The sequence below is a fragment of the Oncorhynchus mykiss genome, chromosome 3 (assembly GCF_057628025.1).
Source record: "Oncorhynchus mykiss isolate SJ-2025 chromosome 3, ASM5762802v1, whole genome shotgun sequence".
Lineage (NCBI taxonomy): Eukaryota > Metazoa > Chordata > Actinopteri > Salmoniformes > Salmonidae > Oncorhynchus > Oncorhynchus mykiss.
In genome coordinates, this window is record NC_143024.1 from 5545001 (window position 1) to 5570000 (window position 25000).

General features: G+C 39.6%; 1 protein-coding gene across 1 annotated transcript in view; it reads left to right on the top strand.

The window, feature by feature from the left end:
• Window positions 1-25000, top strand: part of LOC149984278 (CUB and sushi domain-containing protein 3-like) — a 569716-nt gene that overhangs the window by 417534 nt on the left and 127182 nt on the right. Inside the window, exon 52 of the mRNA XM_090219648.1 lies at window positions 21630-21815. Within this exon, the coding sequence (XP_090075774.1) occupies window positions 21630-21815 (186 nt within the window). The remainder of the gene's footprint in view (window positions 1-21629; window positions 21816-25000) is intronic.

Here is a 25000-nt window from a genome sequence, read left to right on the forward strand (position 1 = left end):
TAGCTAACTTCCTTCCTGATTACCATGCTGTCTGTGTCAGTGTGTGCCTCCCAAAATGGCACCCTTATTCCCTAGATAGTGCACTACTTCCTATGGGCCCCGGTCAAAAGTAGTGCACTAAATAGGGAATAGGGTGCCATTTGACACACGAAACCCCTTTTTCTGTGTCGGGTTCCGTAAACAGCGTTGTTGTGTTCCGTTCACCTAATTGGGTTCTTTGTTACCCTGGGAACCACACATTGTAGAAGGTGTCATGTCATTCTGTTCTGCTCTGTTCTGAAACAATGTATCGTTAACACCACTGTCTGTTCAACTAGCACAGACAGGTCCATTATGCCGAAGCTGTGATTATATAGTAATGCTGCAAAGATCGTGGAGCTCAACCTGCCAAATAATTGACAATACAATACTAATCTAGTCACCCACAACCAAAATGAGCTCCTAAGGTGGTAACTAGAAAGGAACACATCGTTGATGGTTGTCTTTCTCTTATAGCTCCTAAGGTGCAGGTGTATTTAAGTAGTGTGTTGTATTTAAGTAGTGTGTTGTATTTAAGTAGTGTGTTGTATTTAAGTAGTGTGTAATCATTGCTGATGCTTGTGGTGATCAAACAATTTACCAAGTTGGCATCAATGAAGTTCTACTCTATTCTATTCTACTATATTATACTCTACTCTTCTCTATTCTACTCTTCTCTATTCTACTCTACTATATTCTACTATATTCTATTCTACTCTACTATATTCTACTCTTCTCTATTCTGCTCTACTATATTCTACTCTACTCTACTATATTCTGCTCTACTCTATTCTACTATATTCTATTCTACTCTATTCTACTCTACTCTACTATATTCTACTCTACTCTGTTCTACTCTACTCTATTCTACTCTACTATATTATACTCTACTCTATTATAATCTACTCTATTATACTCTACTCTATTATACTTTACTCTACTCTACTCTATTCTACTATATTCTACTCTACTATATTCTACTCTACTATCTTATATTCTACTCTACTCTACTATATTATATTCTACTCTACTCTACTCTACTCTATTCTAAATGTACTCTACTCTAATGTACTCTGTTCTACTATATTCTAAATCTACTCTATTCTACTATATTCTATTCTACTCTACTCTATTCTACTCTACTCTATTCTACTCTATTCTATTCTACTCTACTCTACTCTATTCTATTCTACTCTATTCTACTCTATTCTACTCTACTCTACTCTATTCTATTCTACTCTATTCTACTCTACTCTATTCTATTCTACTCTATTCTACTCTACTCTATTCTATTCTACTCTATTCTACTCTACTCTATTCTACTCTACTCTATTCTACTCTACTCTATTCTACTCTACTCTATTCTACTATATTCTACTCTACTCTATTCTACTATATTCTACTATATTCTACTCTACTCTACTCTATTCTACTGTATTATATTCTATTCTACTCTACTCTATTCTACTACATTCTATTCTACTCTATTCTATTCTACTATATTCTACTCTACTATATTTGACTCTACTCTACTATTTAAACAACTCTGTGGGAGGACATAATGAAATGTAAGAGAAAGGAACAAGAGAATACCTTATACTTGATTTCCCATCTATAGGTGCATGTAATGGTGATGGTCCATGTTGTTTCTGATACCCCCAGGTGTCCTAAAACAGAATCAGAAAGCTACATGGAGCATGTTGTTTCTGAAACCCCCAGGTGTCCTAAAACAGAATCAGAAAGCTACATGGAGCATGTTGTTTCGATCTAAAACAGTTGTAATGGTAAATATCATAGACAAGAGACTATTAGGGGTTAAACAACACTGTGTAATCAGGTGGAACGTGGGAGAAACAAAATAGCTTGTACTTTATTTCACAACTATAGGTGAATGCAATGGTAGTGTAACCTAAATCATAACCATGAATTAATCTATAGGTGAATGCAATGGTAGTGTACCCTAAATCATAACCATGAATTAATCTATAGGTGAATGCAATGGTAGTGTAACCTAAATCATAACCATGAATTAATCTATAGGTGAATGCAATGGTAGTGTACCCTAAATCATAACCATGAATTAATCTATAGGTGAATGCAATGGTAGTGTACCCTAAATCATAACCATGAATTAATCTATAGGTGAATGCAATGGTAGTGTACCCTAAATCATAACCATGAATTAATCTATAGGTGAATGCAATGGTAGTGTACCCTAAATCATAACCATGAATTAATCTATAGGTGAATGCAATGGTAGTGTACCCTAAATCATAACCATGAATTAATCTATAGGTGAATGCAATGGTAGTGTACCCTAAATCATAACCATGAATTAATCTATAGGTGAATGCAATGGTAGTGTAACCTAAATCATAACCATGAATTAATCTATAGGTGAATGCAATGGTAGTGTAACCTAAATCATAACCATGAATTAATCTATAGGTGAATGCAATGGTAGTGTACCCTAAATGATGAATTCTCTCTGCTATGAAACAGTTGTAGTGTACATCAATGAAACCATATGAACAACTACATGATATCACTACATACATGATATTACTACATACATGACATCACTACATACATGATATCACTACATACATGGTATCACTACATCCATGATATCACTACATACATGATATCACTACATACATGAAATCACTACATACATGATATCACCACATACATGATATCACCACATACATGATATCACTACATACATGATATCAATACATACATGATATCACTACATACATGATATCACCACATACATGATATCACCACATACATGATATCACTACATACATGGTATCACTACATACATGATATCACTACATACATGATATCACCACATACATGATATCACTACATACATGATATCAATACATACATGATATCACTACATACATGATATCACCACATACATGATATCACTACATACATGATGTCACTACATACATGATATCACTACATACATGATATCACTACATACATGATATCACTACATACATGATGCTACATACATGATATCACTACATACATGACTTGATACCAGAACGAGGGGATTATTCATGAACGGTATGGTCACGGTGATCTGTCGTCTGAACAGAACGACGACGGAAATACAAACATATATATTTATTTTCTCTAAATCGTTATCTCTAACGGCATGGTGTTTAAGGACGATAGAGCTGCAGGAAATTACACCCCTTAAGTACTTGTTAATTAGCTCTTCATGAACCTTCTATCCAATTCATTTCTACGTAATTCTCGACACAATTATTACCTAGTAGTTGCCTAGCAACTAGTCATTATCTGGTAACTGACTATGAACTACCTGGTAGCTAGTACTTGCCTATGAACGAGTATTACCTAGTCACTATTAACTACCCAGTAACTAGTAACTACCTAGTCAATATTAACTACCTAGTAACTAGTAATTACATTTAACTAGCAATTACCTAGTAACTATGAACCTCCTAATAGCTAGTAATTACCTAGTAACTATTATCTACAGATTAACTAGTAATTACTATTAACTACCTAGTAACCAGTAATTAGCTAGTAAGTTTTAACTAACTAGTAACTAATTACCTAGTAACTATTAATTACATGGTGACTACCTAGCAGCTGGCAATTGCCTAGCATCTATTAACTAGCTAGTTCAGGAATGAAGAAGGCTTTGTAGAAGGAAGTGCAACAGATGTAAATTACTAGGATGACAACTAATACCATTATTTAAAGGGGAGGTGATAGTAGCAGAATATACCTTTATTTAAAGGGGAGGTGATAGTAGTAGAATATACCTTTATTTAAAGGTGAGGTGATATACCTTTATTTAAAGGTGAGGTGATAGTAGTAGAACATACCTTTATTTAAAGGTGAGGTGATAGTAGTAGAATATACCTTTATTTAAAGGTGAGGTGATAGTAGTAGAATATACCTTTATTTAAAGGTGAGGTGATAGAATAGTAGAATATACCTTTATTTAAAGGTGAGGTGATAGTAGTAGAATATACATTTATTTAAAGGTGAGGTGATATACCTTTATTTAAAGGGGAGGTGATAGTAGTAGAATATACCTTTATTTAAAGGTGAGGTGATAGAATAGTAGAATATACCTTTATTTAAAGGTGAGGTGATAGTAGTAGAATATACCTTTATTTAAAGGTGAGGTGATAGTAGTAGAATATACCTTTATTTAAAGGTGAGGTGATATAATAGTAGAATATACCTTTATTTAAAGGTGAGGTGATATACCTTTATTTAAAGGTGAGGTGATAGAGTAGTAGAATATACCTTTATTTAAAGGTGAGGTGATAGAATAGTAGAATATACCTTTATTTAAAGGTGAGGTGATAGAATAGTAGAATATACCTTTATTTAAAGGTGAGGTGATAGAATAGTAGAATATACCTTTATTTAAAGGTGAGGTGATAGAATAGTAGAATATACCTTTATTTAAAGGTGAGGTGATAGTAGTAGAATATACCTTTATTTAAAGGTGAGGTGATAGAATAGTAGAATATACCTTTATTTAAAGGTGAGGTGATAGAATAGTAGAATATACCTTTATTTAAAGGTGAGGTGATAGTAGTAGAATATACCTTTATTTAAAGGTGAGGTGATAGTAGTAGAATATACCTTTATTTAAAGGTGAGGTGATAGAATAGTAGAATATACCTTTATTTAAAGGTGAGGTGATAGTAGTAGAACATACCTTTATTTAAAGGTGAGGTGATAGTAGTAGAATATACCTTTATTTAAAGGTGAGGTGATATACCTTTATTTAAAGGTGAGGTGATAGAGTAGTAGAATATACCTTTATTTAAAGGTGAGGTGATAGAATAGTAGAATATACCTTTATTTAAAGGTGAGGTGATAGAGTAGTAGAATATACCTTTATTTAAAGGTGAGGTGATAGAATAGTAGAATATACCTTTATTTAAAGGTGAGGTGATAGAATAGTAGAATATACCTTTATTTAAAGGTGAGGTGATAGAATAGTAGAATATACCTTTATTTAAAGGTGAGGTGATAGTAGTAGAATATACCTTTATTTAAAGGTGAGGTGATAGTAGTAGAATATACCTTTATTTAAAGGTGAGGTGATAGTAGTAGAATATACCTTTATTTAAAGGTGAGGTGATAGTAGTAGAATATACCTTTATTTAAAGGTGAGGTGATAGTAGTAGAATATACCTTTATTTAAAGGTGAGGTGATAGAATAGTAGAATATACCTTTATTTAAAGGTGAGGTGATAGTAGTAGAATATACCTTTATTTAAAGGTGAGGTGATAGAATAGTAGAATATACCTTTATTTAAAGTGAGGTGATAGAATAGTAGAATATACCTTTATTTAAAGGTGAGGTGATAGTAGTAGAATATACCTTTATTTAAAGGTGAGGTGATAGTAGTAGAATATACCTTTATTTAAAGGTGAGGTGATAGTAGTAGAATATACCTTTATTTAAAGGTGAGGTGATAGTAGTAGAATATACCTTTATTTAAAGTGAGGCCGCCACGTTCATCATATGAAGGAGACCAAGGCGCAGGGGCCTCCCGGGTGGCGCAGTGGTTAAGGGCGCTGTACTGCAGCGCCAGCTGTGCCATCAGAGTCCCTGGGTTCGCGCCCAGGCTCTGTCGTAACCGGCCGCGACCGGGAGGTCTGTGGGGCGACGCACAATTGGCCTAGCTTCGTCCGGGTTAGGGTTGGTCGGTAGGGTTATCCTTGTCTCATCGCGCACCAGCGACTCCTGTGGCGGGCCGGGCGCAGTGCGCGCTAGCCAAGGTTTCCGGGTGCACGGTGTAGCATTGGTACATTGGTGCGGCTGGCTTCCGGGTTGGACGCGCGCTGTGTTAAGAAGCTGGTTGGGTTGTGTATCAGAGGACGCATGACATTCAACCTTCGTCTCTCCCGAGCCCGTACGGGAGTTGTAACAATGAGACAAGATAGTAGCTACTACAACAATTGGATACCACGAAATTGGGGAGAAAAAGGGGTAAAATTCAAAAAATAAAAAAATAAAATAAAGAATGAACACTGAACAAACTAACAAAATAACAAATGAAACGGGCAACTACACATAGACAAGATCCCACACCAGAAAGTGGGGAAAAGGCCTGCCAATATATGATCCCCAATCAGAGACAACGATAAACAGCTGTCTCTGATTGGGAACCATATCAGGCCAAAACAGACATACAAAAACCCTAGACATACAAAAACCCTAGACATACAAAAACCCTAGACATACAAAAACCCTAGACATACAAAACCCCCTAGACATACAAAAACCCTAGACATACAAAAAACCCTAGACATACAAAACCCCCTAGACATACAAAAACCCTAGACATACAAAAAACATTGACATACAAAAACCTAGAGTACCCAACCTAGTCACACACTGACCTAACCAAAATATATAGAAAACAGAGATATCTAAGGTCAGGGCGTAACAGAGGCGATAGTAGTAGGATATACTTTTATCAGTTGTTTTATTTTCTCTTGATCGGCTCCCAGTTGAAAATCAGGGCGATTAAGGTACTTGTACTACCGTCCAAAGCCTTCCATCATGGCCTGGCTCCCAGACTTTGGCTCCCAGACTTTGGCTCCCAGACTTTGGCTCCCAGACGCCGTTCTAATCGGTCCTGATAATCTCTGTCAAACTCAGATTTCTCTCTGTTGCTTTGCCAAACACAGGTCTCCTCTTCACTGGCCTCAGTGTGTCAGAGAAAACAGAAGAAGGAAGAGATGTGTCTTATATATTCTCTGTTCTCTTCCTTTCTCTGCTCTTCTTACTCTTGTTATTCTTCCTTTCTCTGTTCTGTCCTCGCTCTCTCCTCCTTTCTCTCCCAATCTTCTGTTCTCTCCTCACACTCTTCTATTCTCTCTCCCCCTCTTCTATTCTCTCTCCCCCTCTTCTGTTCTCTCTCCCCCTCTTCTGTTCTCTCCCCCTCTCCTCTCTTCCACTCTTCTGTTCTCTCCTCCTCTCTTCTGTTCTCTCCTCTCCTCTCCTCTCCTCTCCTCTCCTCTCCTCTTCTCCAGATCCAGCCTTGTGTAACAATCCGCCTGTAGCTGTCAGTGAATCAGACATAATTGCTGTTTTTAGGTCCCTGATTAGTAAGAGCATCACTCTAGCGTGGCTTGTGGCTGTTAATCATACCATTTAGATGTATTGATATGTTAGAAATGTTGTTAATTTACTTTCTTTCTACTTTCATTTGCTCATATTGTGTCCCTCTAATTCAGGGGTTCTCAGAGTGGGTTCCACGGATGTATTGCTGAGGGTCCACAGCCAGATCTCAATACAGTGGCTTGCGAAAGTATTCACCCCCCCTTGGCATTTTTCCTCTGTTGTTGCCTTACAACCTGGAATTAAAAATGATTTTTTTTGGCAGGTCATATCATTTGATTTACACAACACGCCTACCACTTTGAAGATGCTAAATATTTTTTTTATTGTGAAACAAACAAGAAATAAGTGAAAAAAAACAGAACTAGAGCATGCAGAACTATTCACCTCCCAAAGTCAATACTTTATATAGACACCTTTTGCAGATATTACAGCTGCAAGTCTCTTGGGGTATCTCTCTATAAGCTTGGCACATCTAGCCACCGGGATCTATGTATGCTTAGGGTCATTGTCCTGCTGAAAGGAGAACCTCCGTCCCAGTCTCAAATCTCTGGAAGACTGAAACAGGTTTCCCCTCAATAATTTCCCTGTATTTAGCGCCATCCATCATTCCTTCAATTCTGACCAGTTTCCCAGACACTGCCTATGAAAAACATCCATGCAACAACATGCTTCACTGTGGGGATGGTGTTCTCGGGGTGATGAAAGGTGTTAGATTTGCGCCAGAAATAGCGTTTTCTTTGATGGCCAAAAAGCTACATTTTAGTCTCATCTGACCAGAGTACCTTCATCCATATGTTTGGGGAGTCTCCCACTTGCCTTTTGGCGAAACACCAAGCGTGTTTGCATTTTCTTTTGCTATAGCAATGGCTTTTTTTCTGGCCACTCTTCCGTAAAGCCCTACTCTGTGGAGTGTACGGCTTAAAGTGGTCCTATGGACAGATACTCCAATCTCCGCTGTGGAGCTTTGCAGCTCCTTCAGGGTTATATTTGGTATTTTTGTTGCCTCTGATTAATGCCCTCCTTGCCTGGTTTGTGAGTTTTTGTGGGAGGCCCTCTCTTGGCAGGTTTGTTGTGCTGCCATATTCTTTCCATTTTTTAACAATGGATTTACGTGGGATGTTCAATGTTTCAGATCGTTTTTTTTTGATAACCCAACCCTGATATGTACTTCTCCACAACTTTGACCCTGACCTATTTGGAGAGCTCCTTGATCTTCAAGGCGCTGCTTGCTTGGTGGTGCCCGTTGCTTAGTGGTGTTGCAGACTCTGGGGCCTTTTTTAGAAGAGGTGTATATTTACTGTCATGTGACACTTAGATTGCACACAGGTGGACTTTATTTAACTAACTATGTGACTTCTGAAGGTAATTGGATGCATCAGATCTTGTTTATCGACTTCATAGCAAAGGGGGTTTAAATACAGGTTATTTTTTTACATTTAACTTCACCAATTTAAACTATTTTGTGTTTAATTAAATTAAATTAATTATATCCACAATCCACATAAAAAATATATTTAAATGACATGTTATAAAGTCTGTGTGAGCTGGTGGTGGGAGGAGTCAGGCGCAGGACAGCAGATATGAGTAAAAAATGTATTTACACAAAATACAAACAAATACAACGCAATAATGCGAGCCCACAATAACGTATCACATACAAACATTTACTCACAAACTAACATGAGGGGAACAGAGGTTTAAATAATGAACAAGTCATTGGGGAATTGAAACCAGGCGTGTAAGACAAAACAAATGGAAAATGAAATGTGGATCAGTTCTGCCCACACATTTCCTATAGGATTGAGGTCAGGGCTTTGTGATGACCACTCGAATATCTTGATTTTGTTGCCCGTAAGCCATTTTGCCACAACTTTGGAAGTATGCTTGGGGTCATTGTCCATTTGGAAGACCCATTTGCGACCAAGCTTTAACTTCCTGACTGATGTCTTGAGATGTTGCTTCAATATATCCACGTAATTTTCCTCCCTCATGATGCCATTTATTTTGTGAAGTGCACCAGACCCTCCTGCAGCAAAGCACCCCCACAACATGATGCTGCCAACCCCGTGCTTCACGGTTCGGATGGTGTTCCCTCGGCTTGCAAACCTTCCCCTTTTTCCTCCCAACATAACAATGGTCATTATGCCCAAACAGTTCTAATTTTGTTTCATCAGACCAGAGGACATTTCTCAAAAAAATACAATCTTTGTTCCCAAGTTGCAAACTGTAGTCTGGCTTTTTTTTATGGCGGTTTTGGAGCAGTGGCTTCTTCCTTGCTGAGTGGCCTTTCAGGTTATGTCGATACTCATTTTCGGTTATGTCGATACTCATTTTACTGTGGATATAGATACTTTTGTATCTGTTTCCTCCAGCATCTTCACAAGGTCCTTTGCTGTTGTTCTGAGATTGATTTGCACTTTTCTCACAAAGTACATTAATCTCTAAGAGACAGAACGCATCTCCTTCCTGAGCGGTATGACGGCTGCGTGGTCCCATGGTGTTTATTCTTGCATACTATTGTTTATACAGCTGAACGTGGTACCTTCGGGCATTTGGAAATTGCTCCCAAGGATGAACCAGACTTGTGGAGGTCTACAATTTTTTTCTGAGGTCTTGGCAGATTTCTTTAGATTTTCCCATGATGTCAAGCGAAGAGGCACTGAGTTTGAAGGTAGGCCTTGAAATACACCCGCAGGTAAACTTCCAATTGACTCAAATGATGTCAATTAGTCTATCAGAAGCTTCTAAAACCATGAAATCTTTTTCTGGAATTTTCCAAGCTGTTTAAAGGCACAGTCAACTTAGTGTATGTGAACTTCTGACCCACTGGAATTGTGATACAGTTAATTATAAGTGAAATAATCAGTCTGTAAACAATTGTTTGGAAAATGTACTGTGTCATGCACGAAGTAGATGTCCTAAGATATATATATTTACATATTTATATATATATATATATATACAGTAGGGCAAAAAAGTATTTAGTCAGCCACCAATTGTGCAAGTTCTCCCACTTAAAAAGATGAGAGAGGCCTGTCATTTTCATCATAGGTACACTTCAACTATGACAGACAAAATGAGAAAAATAATCCTGAAAATCACATTGTAGGAATTTTAATGAATGAAAGTTTGCATGTTCCAGATATTTCTGGATTCTGCTTCTTAACCCCATTGAGCATTATGCGCTGTGCTCTTCCAGTCATCTTTGCAGGACGGCCACTCCTAGGGAGAGTAGCAACAGTGCTGAACTTTCTCCATCTATAGACGATTTGTCTTTACCGTGGACTGATGAACATCAAGGCTTTTAGAGATACTTTTGTAACCCTTTCCAGCTTTATGCAAGTCAACAGTTTTTATTCTTAATCTTTCTTCTGAGATCTCTTTTGGTCGAGGCATGGTTCACATCAGGCAATGCTTCTTGTGAATAGCAAACTCAAATTTTGTGAGTGTTTTTTATAGGACAGGGCAGCTCGAATCAACATCTCCAATCGCATCTTATTGATTGGACTCCAGGTTAGCTGACTCCTGACTCCAATTCGCTTTTGGAGAAGTCATTAGCCTAGGGGGTTCACATACTTTTTCCAACCCACACTGAATGTTAAATGATGTATTCAATATAGACAGAAAAATACAATAATTTGTGTGTTATTAGTTTTAGCAGACTGTGTTTGTCTATTGTTGTGATTTAAGATCTGATCAAATTTGATGACCAATTTATGCAGAAATCCAGGTAATTCCATAGGGTTCACATACTTTTTCTTTCCACTGTATATACTGTTCTAGGTGGTGTCAGAGGAAGGCCCCATAAAATTGTCAGAGACCCCAGTCACCCTAGTTATAAACGGTTCTATCTGCTATCTACCCCATGACAAAATTTGTAGAATTGCAGGATATTAGCTAGCAACAACAACATATCTCTACCCCCATGACCAAATGTGTAGAATTGCAGGATATTAGCTAGCAACAACAACATATCTCTACCCCCATGACCAAATGTGTAGAATTGCAGGATATTAGCTAGCAACAACAACATATCTCTACCCCCATGACCAAATGTGTAGAATTGCAGGATATTAGCTAGCAACAACAACATATCTCTACCCCATGACAAAATGTGTAGAATTACAGGATATTAGCTAGCAACAACAACATCTCTCTACCCCATGGCTAAATGTGTAGAATTACAGGATATTAGCTAGCAACAACAACATATCTCTACCCCATGACAAAATGTGTAGAATTGCAGGATATTAGCTAGCAACAACAACATATCTCTACCCCCATGACCAAATGTGTAGAATTGCAGGATATTAGCTAGCAACAACAACATATCTCTACCCCCATGACCAAATGTGTAGAATTGCAGGATATTAGCTAGCAACAACAACATATCTCTACCCCATGACAAAATGTGTAGAATTACAGGATATTAGCTAGCAACAACAACATCTCTCTACCCCATGGCTAAATGTGTAGAATTACAGGATATTAGCTAGCAACAACAACATATCTCTACCCCATGACAAAATGTGTAGAATTGCAGGATATTAGCTAGCAACAACAACATATCTCTCTACCCAATGACAAAATGTGTAGAATTGCAGGATATTAGCTAGCAACAACAACATATCTCTACCCCATGACAAAATGTGTAGAATTACAGGATATTAACTAGCAACAACAACATCTCTCTACCCCATGACAAAATGTGTAGAATTGCAGGATATTAGCTAGCAACAACAACAACATCTCTCTACCCCATTACAAAATGTGTAGAATTGCAGGATATTAGCTAGCAACAACAACAACATATCTCTACCCCCATGACCAAATGTGTAGAATTGCAGGATATTAGCTAGCAACAACAACAACATCTCTCTACCCCATGACAAAATGTGTAGAATTGCAGGATATTAGCTAGCAACAACAACAACATATCTCTACCCCCATGACCAAATGTGTAGAATTGCAGGATATTAACTAGCAACAACAACATATCTCTCTACCCCCATGACAAAATGTGTAGAATTGCAGGATATTAGCTAGCAACAACAACATCTCTCTACCCCATGACAAAATGTGTAGAATTACAGGATATTAACTAGCAACAACAACATCTCTCTACCCCATGACAAAATGTGTGGAATTGCAGGATATTAACTAGCAACAACAACATATCTCTACCCCATGACAAAATGTGTAGAATTACAGGATATTAACTAGCAACAACAACAACATCTCTACCCCATGACAAAATGTGTAGAATTGCAGGATATTAACTAGCAACAACAACATATCTCTCTACCCCATGACAAAATGTGTAGAATTGCAGGATATTAACTAGCAACAACAACAACACATATCTCTACCCCATGACAAAATGTGTAGAATTGCAGGATATTAACTAGCAACAACAACATATCTCTACCCCATGACAAAATGTGTAGAATTGCAGGATATTAGCTAGCAACAACAACACATCTCTCTACCCCATGACCAAATGTGTAGAATTGCAGGATATTAACTAGCAACAACAACATATCTCTACCCCCATGACCAAATGTGTAGAATTGCAGGATATTAACTAGCAACAACAACATCTCTCTACCCCCATGACAACATGTGTAGAATTACAGGATATTAACTAGCAACAACAACATCTCTCTACCCCATGACCAAATGTGTAGAATTGCAGGATATTAGCTAGCAACAACAACATATATCTACCCCATGACAAAGTGTAGAATTGCAGGATATTAGCTAGCAACAACAACATATCTCTACTCCCATGACAAAATGTGTAGAATTGCAGGATATTAACTAGCAACAACAACATCTCTCTACCCCCATGACAAAATGTGTAGAATTGCAGGATATTAACTAGCAACAACAACATCTCTCTACCCCATGACAAAATGTGTAGAATTGCAGGATATTAGCTAGCAACAACAACATATATCTACCCCATGACAAAGTGTAGAATTGCAGGATATTAGCTAGCAACAACAACATATCTCTACTCCCATGACAAAATGTGTAAAATTGCAGGATATTAGCTAGCAACAACAAAATCTCTCTACCCCATGACAAAATGTGTAGAATTGCAGGATATTAACTAGCAACAACAACATCTCTCTACCCCATGACAAAATGTGTAGAATTACAGGATATTAACTAGCAACAACAACATATCTCTACCCCATGACAAAATGTGTAGAATTGCAGGATATTAACTAGCAACAACAACATATCTCTACCCCATGACAAAATGTGTAGAATTGCAGGATATTAACTAGCAACAACAACATATCTCTACCCCATGACAAAATGTGTAGAATTGCAGGATATTAACTAGCAACAACAACATATCTCTACCCCATGACAAAATGTGTAGAATTGCAGGATATTAACTAGCAACAACAACATATCTCTACCCCATGACAAAATGTGTAGAATTGCAGGATATTAACTAGCAACAACAACATCTCTCTACCCCATGACAAAATGTGTAGAATTGCAGGATATTAACTAGCAACAACAACATATCTCTACCCCATGACAAAATGTGTAGAATTGCAGGATATTAACTAGCAACAACAACATCTCTCTACCTCATGACAAAATGTGTAGAATTGCAGGATATTAGCTAGCAACAACAACATATCTCTACCCCCATGACCAAATGTGTAGAATTACAGGATATTAACTAGCAACAACAACATCTCTCTACCCCCATGACCAAATGTGTAGAATTGCAGGATATTAACTAGCAACAACAACAACAACATCTCTCTACCCCATGACTAAATGTGTAGAATTACAGGATATTAACTAGCAACAACAACATATCTCTCTACCCTATGACCAAATGTGTAGAATTACAGGATATTAACTAGCAACAACAACATCTCTCCACCCCATGACTAAATGTGTAGAATTACAGGATATTAACTAGCAACAACAACATCTCTCTACCCCATGACTAAATGTGTAGAATTACAGGATATTAACTAGCAACAACAACAACAACATCTCTCTACCCCATGGCTAAATGTGTAGAATTGCAGGATATTAACTAGCAACAACAACATCTCTCTACCCCATGACTAAATGTGTAGAATTACAGGATATTAACTAGCAACAACAACAACATCTCTACCCCATGACAAAATGTGTAGAATTACAGGATATTATCTAGCAACAACAACATATCTCTACCTCATGACAAAATGTGTAGAATTACAGGATATTAGCTAGCAACAACAACATCTCTCTACCCCATGACTAAATGTGTAGAATTACAGGATATTAACTAGCAACAACAACATATCTCTACCTCATGACAAAATGTGTAGAATTACAGGATATTAGCTAGCAACAACAACATCTCTCTACCCCATGACTAAATGTGTAGAATTACAGGATATTAACTAGCAACAACAACATATCTCTACCCCATGACAAAATGTGTAGAATTGCAGGATATTAACTAGCAACAACAACATATCTCTACCCCATGACAAAATGTGTAGAATTGCAGGATATTAACTAGCAACAACAACATATCTCTACCTCATGACAAAATGTGTAGAATTACAGGATATTATCTAGCAACAACAACAACATCTCTCTACCCCATGACAAAATGTGTAGAATTACAGGATATTATCTAGCAACAACAACAACAACATCTCTCTACCCCATGACAAAATGTGTAGAATTACAGGATATTAACTAGCAACAACAACAACAACATCTCTCTACCCCATGACAAAATGTGTAGAATTACAGGATATTAACTAGCAACAACAACAACAACATCTCTCTACCCCATGACAAAATGTGTAGAATTACAGGATATTATCTAGCAACAACAACAACAACATCTCTCTACCCCATGACTAAATGTGTAGAATTACAGGATATTAACTAGCAACAACAACAACATATCTCTACCTCATGACAAAATGTGTAGAATTACAGGATATTAACTAGCAACAACAACATCTCTCTACCCCATGACTAAATGTGTAGAATTGCAGGATATTAACTAGCAACAACAACATCTCTCTACCTCATGACTAAATGTGTAGAATTGCAGGATATTAACTAGCAACAACAACATCTCTCTACCCCATGACAAAATGTGTAGAATTACAGGATATTAACTAGCAACAACAACAACATCTCTCTACCCCATGACTAAATGTGTAGAATTGCAGGATATTATCTAGCAACAACAACATCTCTCTACCCCATGACTAAATGTGTAGAATTACAGGATATTATCTAGCAACAACAACAACAACATCTCTCTACCCCATGACAAAATGTGTAGAATTACAGGATATTAACTAGCAACAACAACACATCTCTACCCCATGACCAAATGTGTAGAATTACAGGATATTAGCTAGCAACAACAACATATCTCTCTACCCCATGACAAAATGTGTAGAATTACAGGATATTAACTAGCAACAACAACATCTCTCTACCCCATGACCAAATGTGTAGAATTACAGGATATTAACTAGCAACAACAACATCTCTCTACCCCATGACAAAATGTGTAGAATTGCAGGATATTAACTAGCAACAACAACATCTCTCTACCCCATGACTAAATGTGTAGAATTACAGGATATTAACTAGCAACAACAACATATCTCTACCCCATGACCAAATGTGTAGAATTGCAGGATATTAACTAGCAACAACAACATATCTCTCTACCCCATGACAAAGTGTAGAATTGCAGGATATTAACTAGCAACAACAACATATCTCTCTACCCCATGACAAAGTGTAGAATTGCAGGATATTAACTAGCAACAACAACAACAACATCTCTCTCTACCCCATGACTAAATGTGTAGAATTGCAGGATATTAACTAGCAACAACAACAACATCTCTCTACCCCATGACAAAGTGTAGAATTACAGGATATTAACTAGCAACAACAACAACATATCTCTACCCCCATGACAAAATGTGTAGAATTACAGGATATTAGCTAGCAACAACAACATCTCTCTACCCCATGACTAAATGTGTAGAATTACAGGATATTAACTAGCAACAACAACATATCTCTACCCCATGACCAAATGTGTAGAATTGCAGGATATTAACTAGCAACAACAACATATCTCTCTACCCCATGACAAAGTGTAGAATTGCAGGATATTAACTAACAACAACAACAACATATCTCTACCCCATGACAAAATGTGTAGAATTGCAGGATATTAACTAGCAACAACAACATCTCTCTACCCCATGACAAAATGTGTAGAATTGCAGGATATTAACTAGCAACAACAACATCTCTCTACCCCATGACAAAGTGTAGAATTACAGGATATTAACTAGCAACAACAACAACATATCTCTACCCCCATGACAAAATGTGTAGAATTACAGGATATTAGCTAGCAACAACAACATCTCTCTACCCCATGACTAAATGTGTAGAATTACAGGATATTAACTAGCAACAACAACATATCTCTACCCCATGACCAAATGTGTAGAATTGCAGGATATTATCTAGCAACAACAACATATCTCTCTACCCCATGACAAAGTGTAGAATTGCAGGATATTATCTAGCAACAACAACAACAACATATCTCTCTACCCCATGACAAAATGTGTAGAATTGCAGGATATTAACTAGCAACAACAACATATCTCTCTACCCCATGACCAAATGTGTAGAATTGCAGGATATTAACTAGCAACAACAACATCTCTCTACCCCATGACAAAGTGTAGAATTGCAGGATATTAACTAGCAACAACAACATCTCTCTACCCCATGACTAAATGTGTAGAATTGCAGGATATTAACTAGCAACAACAACATATCTCTCTACCCCATGACAAAATGTGTAGAATTACAGGATATTAACTAGCAACAACAACATATCTCTCTACCCCATGACAAAATGTGTAGAATTACAGGATATTAACTAGCAACAACAACAACATCTCTCTACCCCATGACTAAATGTGTAGAATTACAGGATATTAACTAGCAACAACAACATCTCTCTACCCCATGACAAAATGTGTAGAATTACAGGATATTAGCTAGCAACAACAACAACATATCTCTACCCCATGACCAAATGTGTAGAATTGCAGGATATTAACTAGCAACAACAACATCTCTCTACCCCATGACAAAGTGTAGAATTACAGGATATTAACTAGCAACAACAACAACATATCTCTACCCCCATGACAAAATGTGTAGAATTACAGGATATTAGCTAGCAACAACAACATCTCTCTACCCCATGACTAAATGTGTAGAATTACAGGATATTAACTAGCAACAACAACATATCTCTACCCCATGACCAAATGTGTAGAATTGCAGGATATTATCTAGCAACAACAACATATCTCTCTACCCCATGACAAAGTGTAGAATTGCAGGATATTATCTAGCAACAACAACAACAACATATCTCTCTACCCCATGACAAAATGTGTAGAATTGCAGGATATTAACTAGCAACAACAACATATCTCTCTACCCCATGACCAAATGTGTAGAATTGCAGGATATTAACTAGCAACAACAACATCTCTCTACCCCATGACAAAGTGTAGAATTGCAGGATATTAACTAGCAACAACAACATCTCTCTACCCCATGACTAAATGTGTAGAATTGCAGGATATTAACTAGCAACAACAACATATCTCTCTACCCCATGACAAAATGTGTAGAATTACAGGATATTAACTAGCAACAACAACATATCTCTCTACCCCATGACAAAATGTGTAGAATTACAGGATATTAACTAGCAACAACAACAACATCTCTCTACCCCATGACTAAATGTGTAGAATTACAGGATATTAACTAGCAACAACAACATCTCTCTACCCCATGACAAAATGTGTAGAATTACAGGATATTAGCTAGCAACAACAACAACATATCTCTACCCCATGACCAAATGTGTAGAATTGCAGGATATTAACTAGCAACAACAACATCTCTCTACCCCATGACAAAATGTGTAGAATTACAGGATATTAACTAGCAACAACAACAACATCTCTCTCTACCCCATGACCAAATGTGTAGAATTACAGGATATTAACTAGCAACAACAACATCTCTCTACCCCATTACAAAATGTGTAGAATTACAGGATATTAGCTAGCAACAACAACATCTCTCTACCCCATGACAAAATGTGTAGAATTACAGATATTAACTAGCAACAACAACAACATATCTCTACCCCATGACCAAATGTGTAGAATTGCAGGATATTAACTAGCAACAACAACATCTCTCTACCCCATGACAAAATGTGTAGAATTACAGGATATTAACTAGCAACAACAACATCTCTCTACCCCATGACAATGTGTAGAATTACAGGATATTAACTAGCAACAACAACAACATATCTCTACCCCCATGACCAAATGTGTAGAATTACAGGATATTAACTAGCAACAACAACATCTCTCTACCCCATTACAAAATGTGTAGAATTGCAGGATATTAACTAGCAACAACAACATCTCTCTACCCCATGACAAAATGTGTAGAATTGCAGGATATTAACTAGCAACAACAACATCTCTCTACCCCATGACAAAATGTGTAGAATTACAGGATATTAACTAGCAACAACAACAACATATCTCTACCCCATGACCAAATGTGTAGAATTGCAGGATATTAACTAGCAACAACAACATCTCTCTACCCCATGACCAAATGTGTAGAATTACAGGATATTAACTAGCAACAACAACAACAACAACATCTCTCTACCCCATGACAAAATGTGTAGAATTGCAGGATATTAACTAGCAACAACAACAACAACATCTCTCTACCCCAATGACAAAATGTGTAGAATTACAGGATATTAGCTAACAACAACAACATATCTCTACCCCCATGACCAAATGTGTAGAATTACAGGATATTAACTAGCAACAACAACATCTCTCTACCCCATTACAAAATGTGTAGAATTACAGGATATTAACTAGCAACAACAACATCTCTCTACCCCCATGACCAAATGTGTAGAATTACAGGATATTAACTAGCAACAACAACATCTCTCTACCACATGACAAAATGTGTAGAATTGCAGGTAAATTCGCTGGAACACTGAAGAAAAGAAATGCTCTTTTCGATGCCATTTAGACGGGCCTTTAAAATGTTCCTTCCCCAGTGCCCAGGAACATGGTGGGTCCAGCCAAACACTGCCAAGGTTATAGCAAAACTCTTTCTATGTTATTTTATCTCACTCAAGTTGTGTTCTGATTATTTAATAACAGGAGGGTGGGGGGGGGGGGGTGGGGGTTACCCTGATGAATTTACTATCACAAAAGGTGTCCCCGCACCCAAGACGGTTGAGAACACCTGCTCTGATTGGACTAAATTTGGGACTGTAAGTCTTTGTTCTCTGAAGTTTCGCTAATGTTCTGTAGAGATGTGATGTTCTGGTGTGTCGGGGCACCTCCGTGAGATGCTTTAACTAACTGAAGATTAACGACACAAATAGGCATCAATACTGGCCTGTCTGATTTGACAGGACTATTTGTCTCAGCGTAATGGCTACGGTTTTACTGCTCTTAGCTCCATTTCACTGTGATATGTGTATGACAGTAATCTGATTCACTGTACCAGCTGGTTCGTGGGTAATCGTTCCCATATTTCACTGTGATATGTGTATGACAGTAATCTGATTCACTGTACCAGTCAGTTCATGGGGCGGCAGGGTAGCCTAGTGGTTAAAGAGTTGGACTAGTAACCGAAAGGTTGCAAATTCATATCCCCCGAGCTGACAAGGTACAATTCTGTTGTTCTGCCCCTGAACAGGCAGTTAACCCACTGTTCCTAGACCAGTTAACCCACTGTTCCTAGGCCGTCATTGAAAATAAGAATTTGTTCTTAACTGACTTGCCTAGTTAAATAAAGGTCAAATCTCATATTTATATATATTATATATATACGTGTGTGTGTGTGTGTATTGGCCTGTGTGTGGTGCAGGTGTGTTCCTCCCCCTAGCCGTGTCCTGTGGGGTGTTGATGCCTGCCTCGTGTCACCCTGTGTGTGTGTTCCCCCCCCTAGCTGTGGTGTTTGGTGTGCAGATGCCTCGTGTCACCCTGTGTGTGTGTTCCTCCCCAGTCACCCTGTGTGTGTGTTCTTCCCCCTAGCCGTGGCGTGTGGCGTGCAGATGCCTCGTGTCACCCTGTGTGTGTGTTCCTCCCCCTAGCCGTGGCGTGTGGCGTGCAGATGCCTGCCTCATGTGTCTCCCTGTGTGTGTGTTCCTCCCCCTAGCCGTGGCGTGTGGCGTGCAGATGCCTCATGTGTCACCCTGTGTGTGTGTTCCTCCCCCTAGCCGTGGCGTGCAGATGCCTCATGTGTCACCCTGTGTGTGTGTTCCTCCCCCTAGCCGTGGCGTGTGGCGTGCAGATGCCTCATGTGTCACCCTGAGTGTGTGTTCCTCCCCCTAGCCGTGGCGTGCAGATGCCTCATGTGTCACCCTGTGTGTGTGTTCCTCCCCCTAGCCGTGGCGTGCAGATGCCTCATGTGTCACCCTGTGTGTGTGTTCCTCCCCCTAGCCGTGGCGTGCAGATGCCTCATGTGTCACCCTGTGTGTGTGTTCCTCCCCCTAGCCGTGGCGTGCAGATGCCTCATGTGTCACCCTGTGTGTGTGTTCCTCCCCCTAGCCGTGGCGTGTGGCGTGCAGATGCCTCATGTGTCACCCTGTGTGTGTGTTCCTCCCCCTAGCCGTGGCGTGTGGCGTGCAGATGCCTCATGTGTCACCCTGTGTGTGTGTTCCTCCCCCTAGCCGTGGCGTGTGGCGTGCAGATGCCTCATGTGTCACCCTGTGTGTGTGTTCCTCCCCCTAGCCGTGGCGTGTGGCGTGCAGATGCCTCATGTGTCACCCTGTGTGTGTGTTCCTCCCCCTAGCCGTGGCGTGTGGCGTGCAGATGCCTCATGTGTCACCCTGTGTGTGTGTTCCTCCCCCTAGCCGTGGCGTGTGGCGTGCAGATGCCTCGTGTCACCCTGTGTGTGTGTGTGTTCTTCCCCCTAGCCGTGGCGTGTGGCGTGCAGATGCCTCATGTGTCACCCTGTGTGTGTGTTCCTCCCCCTAGCCGTGGCGTGTGGCGTGCAGATGCCTCATGTGTCACCCTGTGTGTGTTCCTCCCCCTAGCCGTGGCGTGCAGATGCCTCATGTGTCATCCTGTGTGTGTGTTCCTCCCCCTAGTCGTGGCGTGTGGCGTGCAGATGCCTCATGTGTCACCCTGTGTGTGTGTTCCTCCCCCTAGCCGTGGCGTGTGGCGTGCAGATGCCTCGTGTGTCACCCTGTGTGTGTGTTCCTCCCCCTAGCCGTGGCGTGTGGCGTGCAGATGCCTCATGTGTCACCCTGTGTGTGTGTTCCTCCCCCTAGCCGTGGCGTGTGGCGTGCCCACTGCTCCACTGAATGGAGGCGTCCAGGCTGTTGATTACTCCGTGGCAGCACGTTTAACCTACTTCTGCAACAACGGCTTCAGGCTCTCCTCCAAGGATCTCACCGCCACCGTCTGCCAGCCTGACGGCACATGGAGCAACCACAACAAGATACCCCGCTGTCCAGGTGGGAAGGGAGATACGATTAACACACACACTCATGGAGCAACCACAACAAGATACCCCGCTGTCCAGGTAGGAAGGGAGATACGATTAACACACACACTCATGGAGCAGCCACAACAAGATACCCCGCTGCCCAGGTAGGAAGGGAGATACGATTAACACACACACTCATGGAGCAGCCACAACAAGATACCCCGCTGCCCAGGTAGGAAGGGATGAGATTAACACACACACTCATGGAGCAGCCACAACAAGATACCCCGCTGCCCAGGTAGGAAGGGAGATGAGATTAACACACACACTACAGAACCAGCCTGTCTGTCAGGGATGTCAATGGGGGGGTTTATTCTTGTTTTTTCAAGTAAAGAAATAAAGAACACACACCTTTTGGTGAGGTGTTGACTAATGAATGACAGATTAAACTGTCTCCTTGTGGTGAGGTGTTGACAGATTAAACTGTCTCCTTTTGGTGAGGTGCTGACTAATGAACGACAGATTAAACTGTCTCCTTTTGGTGAGGTGTTGACTAATGAACGACATATTAAACTGTCTCCCTTTTGGTGAGGTGTTGACTAATGAACGACATATTAAACTGTCTCCCTTTTGGTGAGGTGTTGACTAATGAACGACATATTAAACTGTCTCCCTTTTGGTGAGGTGTTGACTAATGAACGACATATTAAACTGTCTCCTTTTGGTGAGGTGTTGACAGATTAAACTGTCTCCCTTTTGGTGAGGTGTTGACAGATTAAACTGTCTCCCTTTTGGTGAGGTGTTGACAGATTAAACTGTCTCCCTTTTGGTGAGGTGTTGACTAATGAATGACAGATTAAACTGTCTCCCTTTTGGTGAGGTGTTGACTAATGAACGACATATTAAACTGTCTCCTTTTGGTGAGGTGCTGACTAATGAACGACATATTAAACTGTCCCCTTTTGGTGAGGTGTTGACAGATTAAACTGTCTCCCTTTTGGTGAGGTGTTGACAGATTAAACTGTCTCCCTTTTGGTGAGGTGTTGACAGATTAAACTGTCTCCCTTTTGGTGAGGTGTTGACAGATTAAACTGTCTCCCTTTTGGTGAGGTGTTGACAGATTAAACTGTCTCCCTTTTGGTGAGGTGTTGACAGATTATACTGGCCCCTTTTGGTGAGGTGCTGACTAATGAACGACAGATTAAACTGTCTCCTTGTGGTGAGGTGTTGACAGGTTAAACTGTCCCCCTTTTGGTGAGGTGTTGACTAATGAACGACAGATTAAACTGTCTCCTTGTGGTGAGGTGTTGACAGGTTAAACTGTCCCCTTTTGGTGAGGTGTTGACAGATTAAACTGTCTCCTTGTGGTGAGGTGCTGACTAATGAACGACAGATTAAACTGTCTCCTTGTGGTGAGGTGTTGACAGGTTAAACTGTCCCCCTTTTGGTGAGGTTCTGACTAATGAACGACAGATTAAACTGTCTCCTTGTGGTGAGGTGTTGACAGATTAAACTGTCTCCTTGTGGTGAGGTGTTGACAGGTTAAACTGTCCCCCTTTTGGTGAGGTGTTGACTAATGAACGACAGATTAAACTGTCTCCTTGTGGTGAGGTGTTGACAGATTAAACTGTCTCCTTGTGGTGAGGTGTTGACAGATTAAACTGTCTCCTTTTGGTGAGGTGTTGACTAATGAACGACAGATTAAACTGTCTCCTTTTGGTGAGGTGCTGACTAATGAACGACAGATTAAACTGTCTCCTTTTGGTGAGGTGTTGACAGATTAAACTGTCTCCTTTTGGTGAGGTGCTGACTAATGAACGACAGATTAAACTGTCTCCTTTTGGTGAGGTGTTGACTAATGAACGACATATTAAACTGTCTCCCTTTTGGTGAGGTGTTGACTAATGAACGACATATTAAACTGTCTCCCTTTTGGTGAGGTGTTGACTAATGAACGACATATTAAACTGTCTCCCTTTTGGTGAGGTGTTGACTAATGAACGACATATTAAACTGTCTCCTTTTGGTGAGGTGTTGACAGATTAAACTGTCTCCCTTTTGGTGAGGTGTTGACAGATTAAACTGTCTCCCTTTTGGTGAGGTGTTGACAGATTAAACTGTCTCCCTTTTGGTGAGGTGTTGACTAATGAATGACAGATTAAACTGTCTCCCTTTTGGTGAGGTGTTGACTAATGAACGACATATTAAACTGTCTCCTTTTGGTGAGGTGCTGACTAATGAACGACATATTAAACTGTCCCCTTTTGGTGAGGTGTTGACAGATTAAACTGTCTCCCTTTTGGTGAGGTGTTGACAGATTAAACTGTCTCCCTTTTGGTGAGGTGTTGACAGATTAAACTGTCTCCCTTTTGGTGAGGTGTTGACAGATTAAACTGTCTCCCTTTTGGTGAGGTGTTGACAGATTAAACTGTCTCCCTTTTGGTGAGGTGTTGACAGATTATACTGGCCCCTTTTGGTGAGGTGCTGACTAATGAACGACAGATTAAACTGTCTCCTTGTGGTGAGGTGTTGACAGGTTAAACTGTCCCCCTTTTGGTGAGGTGTTGACTAATGAACGACAGATTAAACTGTCTCCTTGTGGTGAGGTGTTGACAGGTTAAACTGTCCCCTTTTGGTGAGGTGTTGACAGATTAAACTGTCTCCTTGTGGTGAGGTGCTGACTAATGAACGACAGATTAAACTGTCTCCTTGTGGTGAGGTGTTGACAGGTTAAACTGTCCCCCTTTTGGTGAGGTTCTGACTAATGAACGACAGATTAAACTGTCTCCTTGTGGTGAGGTGTTGACAGATTAAACTGTCTCCTTGTGGTGAGGTGTTGACAGGTTAAACTGTCCCCCTTTTGGTGAGGTGTTGACTAATGAACGACAGATTAAACTGTCTCCTTGTGGTGAGGTGTTGACAGATTAAACTGTCTCCTTGTGGTGAGGTGTTGACAGATTAAACTGTCTCCTTTTGGTGAGGTGTTGACTAATGAACGACAGATTAAACTGTCTCCTTTTGGTGAGGTGCTGACTAATGAACGACAGATTAAACTGTCTCCTTTTGGTGAGGTGCTGACAGATTAAACTGTCTCCCCTTTTGGTGAGGTGTTGACTAATGAACGACAGATTAAACTGTCTCCTTGTGGTGAGGTGTTGACTAATGAATGACAGATTAAACTGTCTCCTTGTGGTGAGGTGTTGACAGATTAAA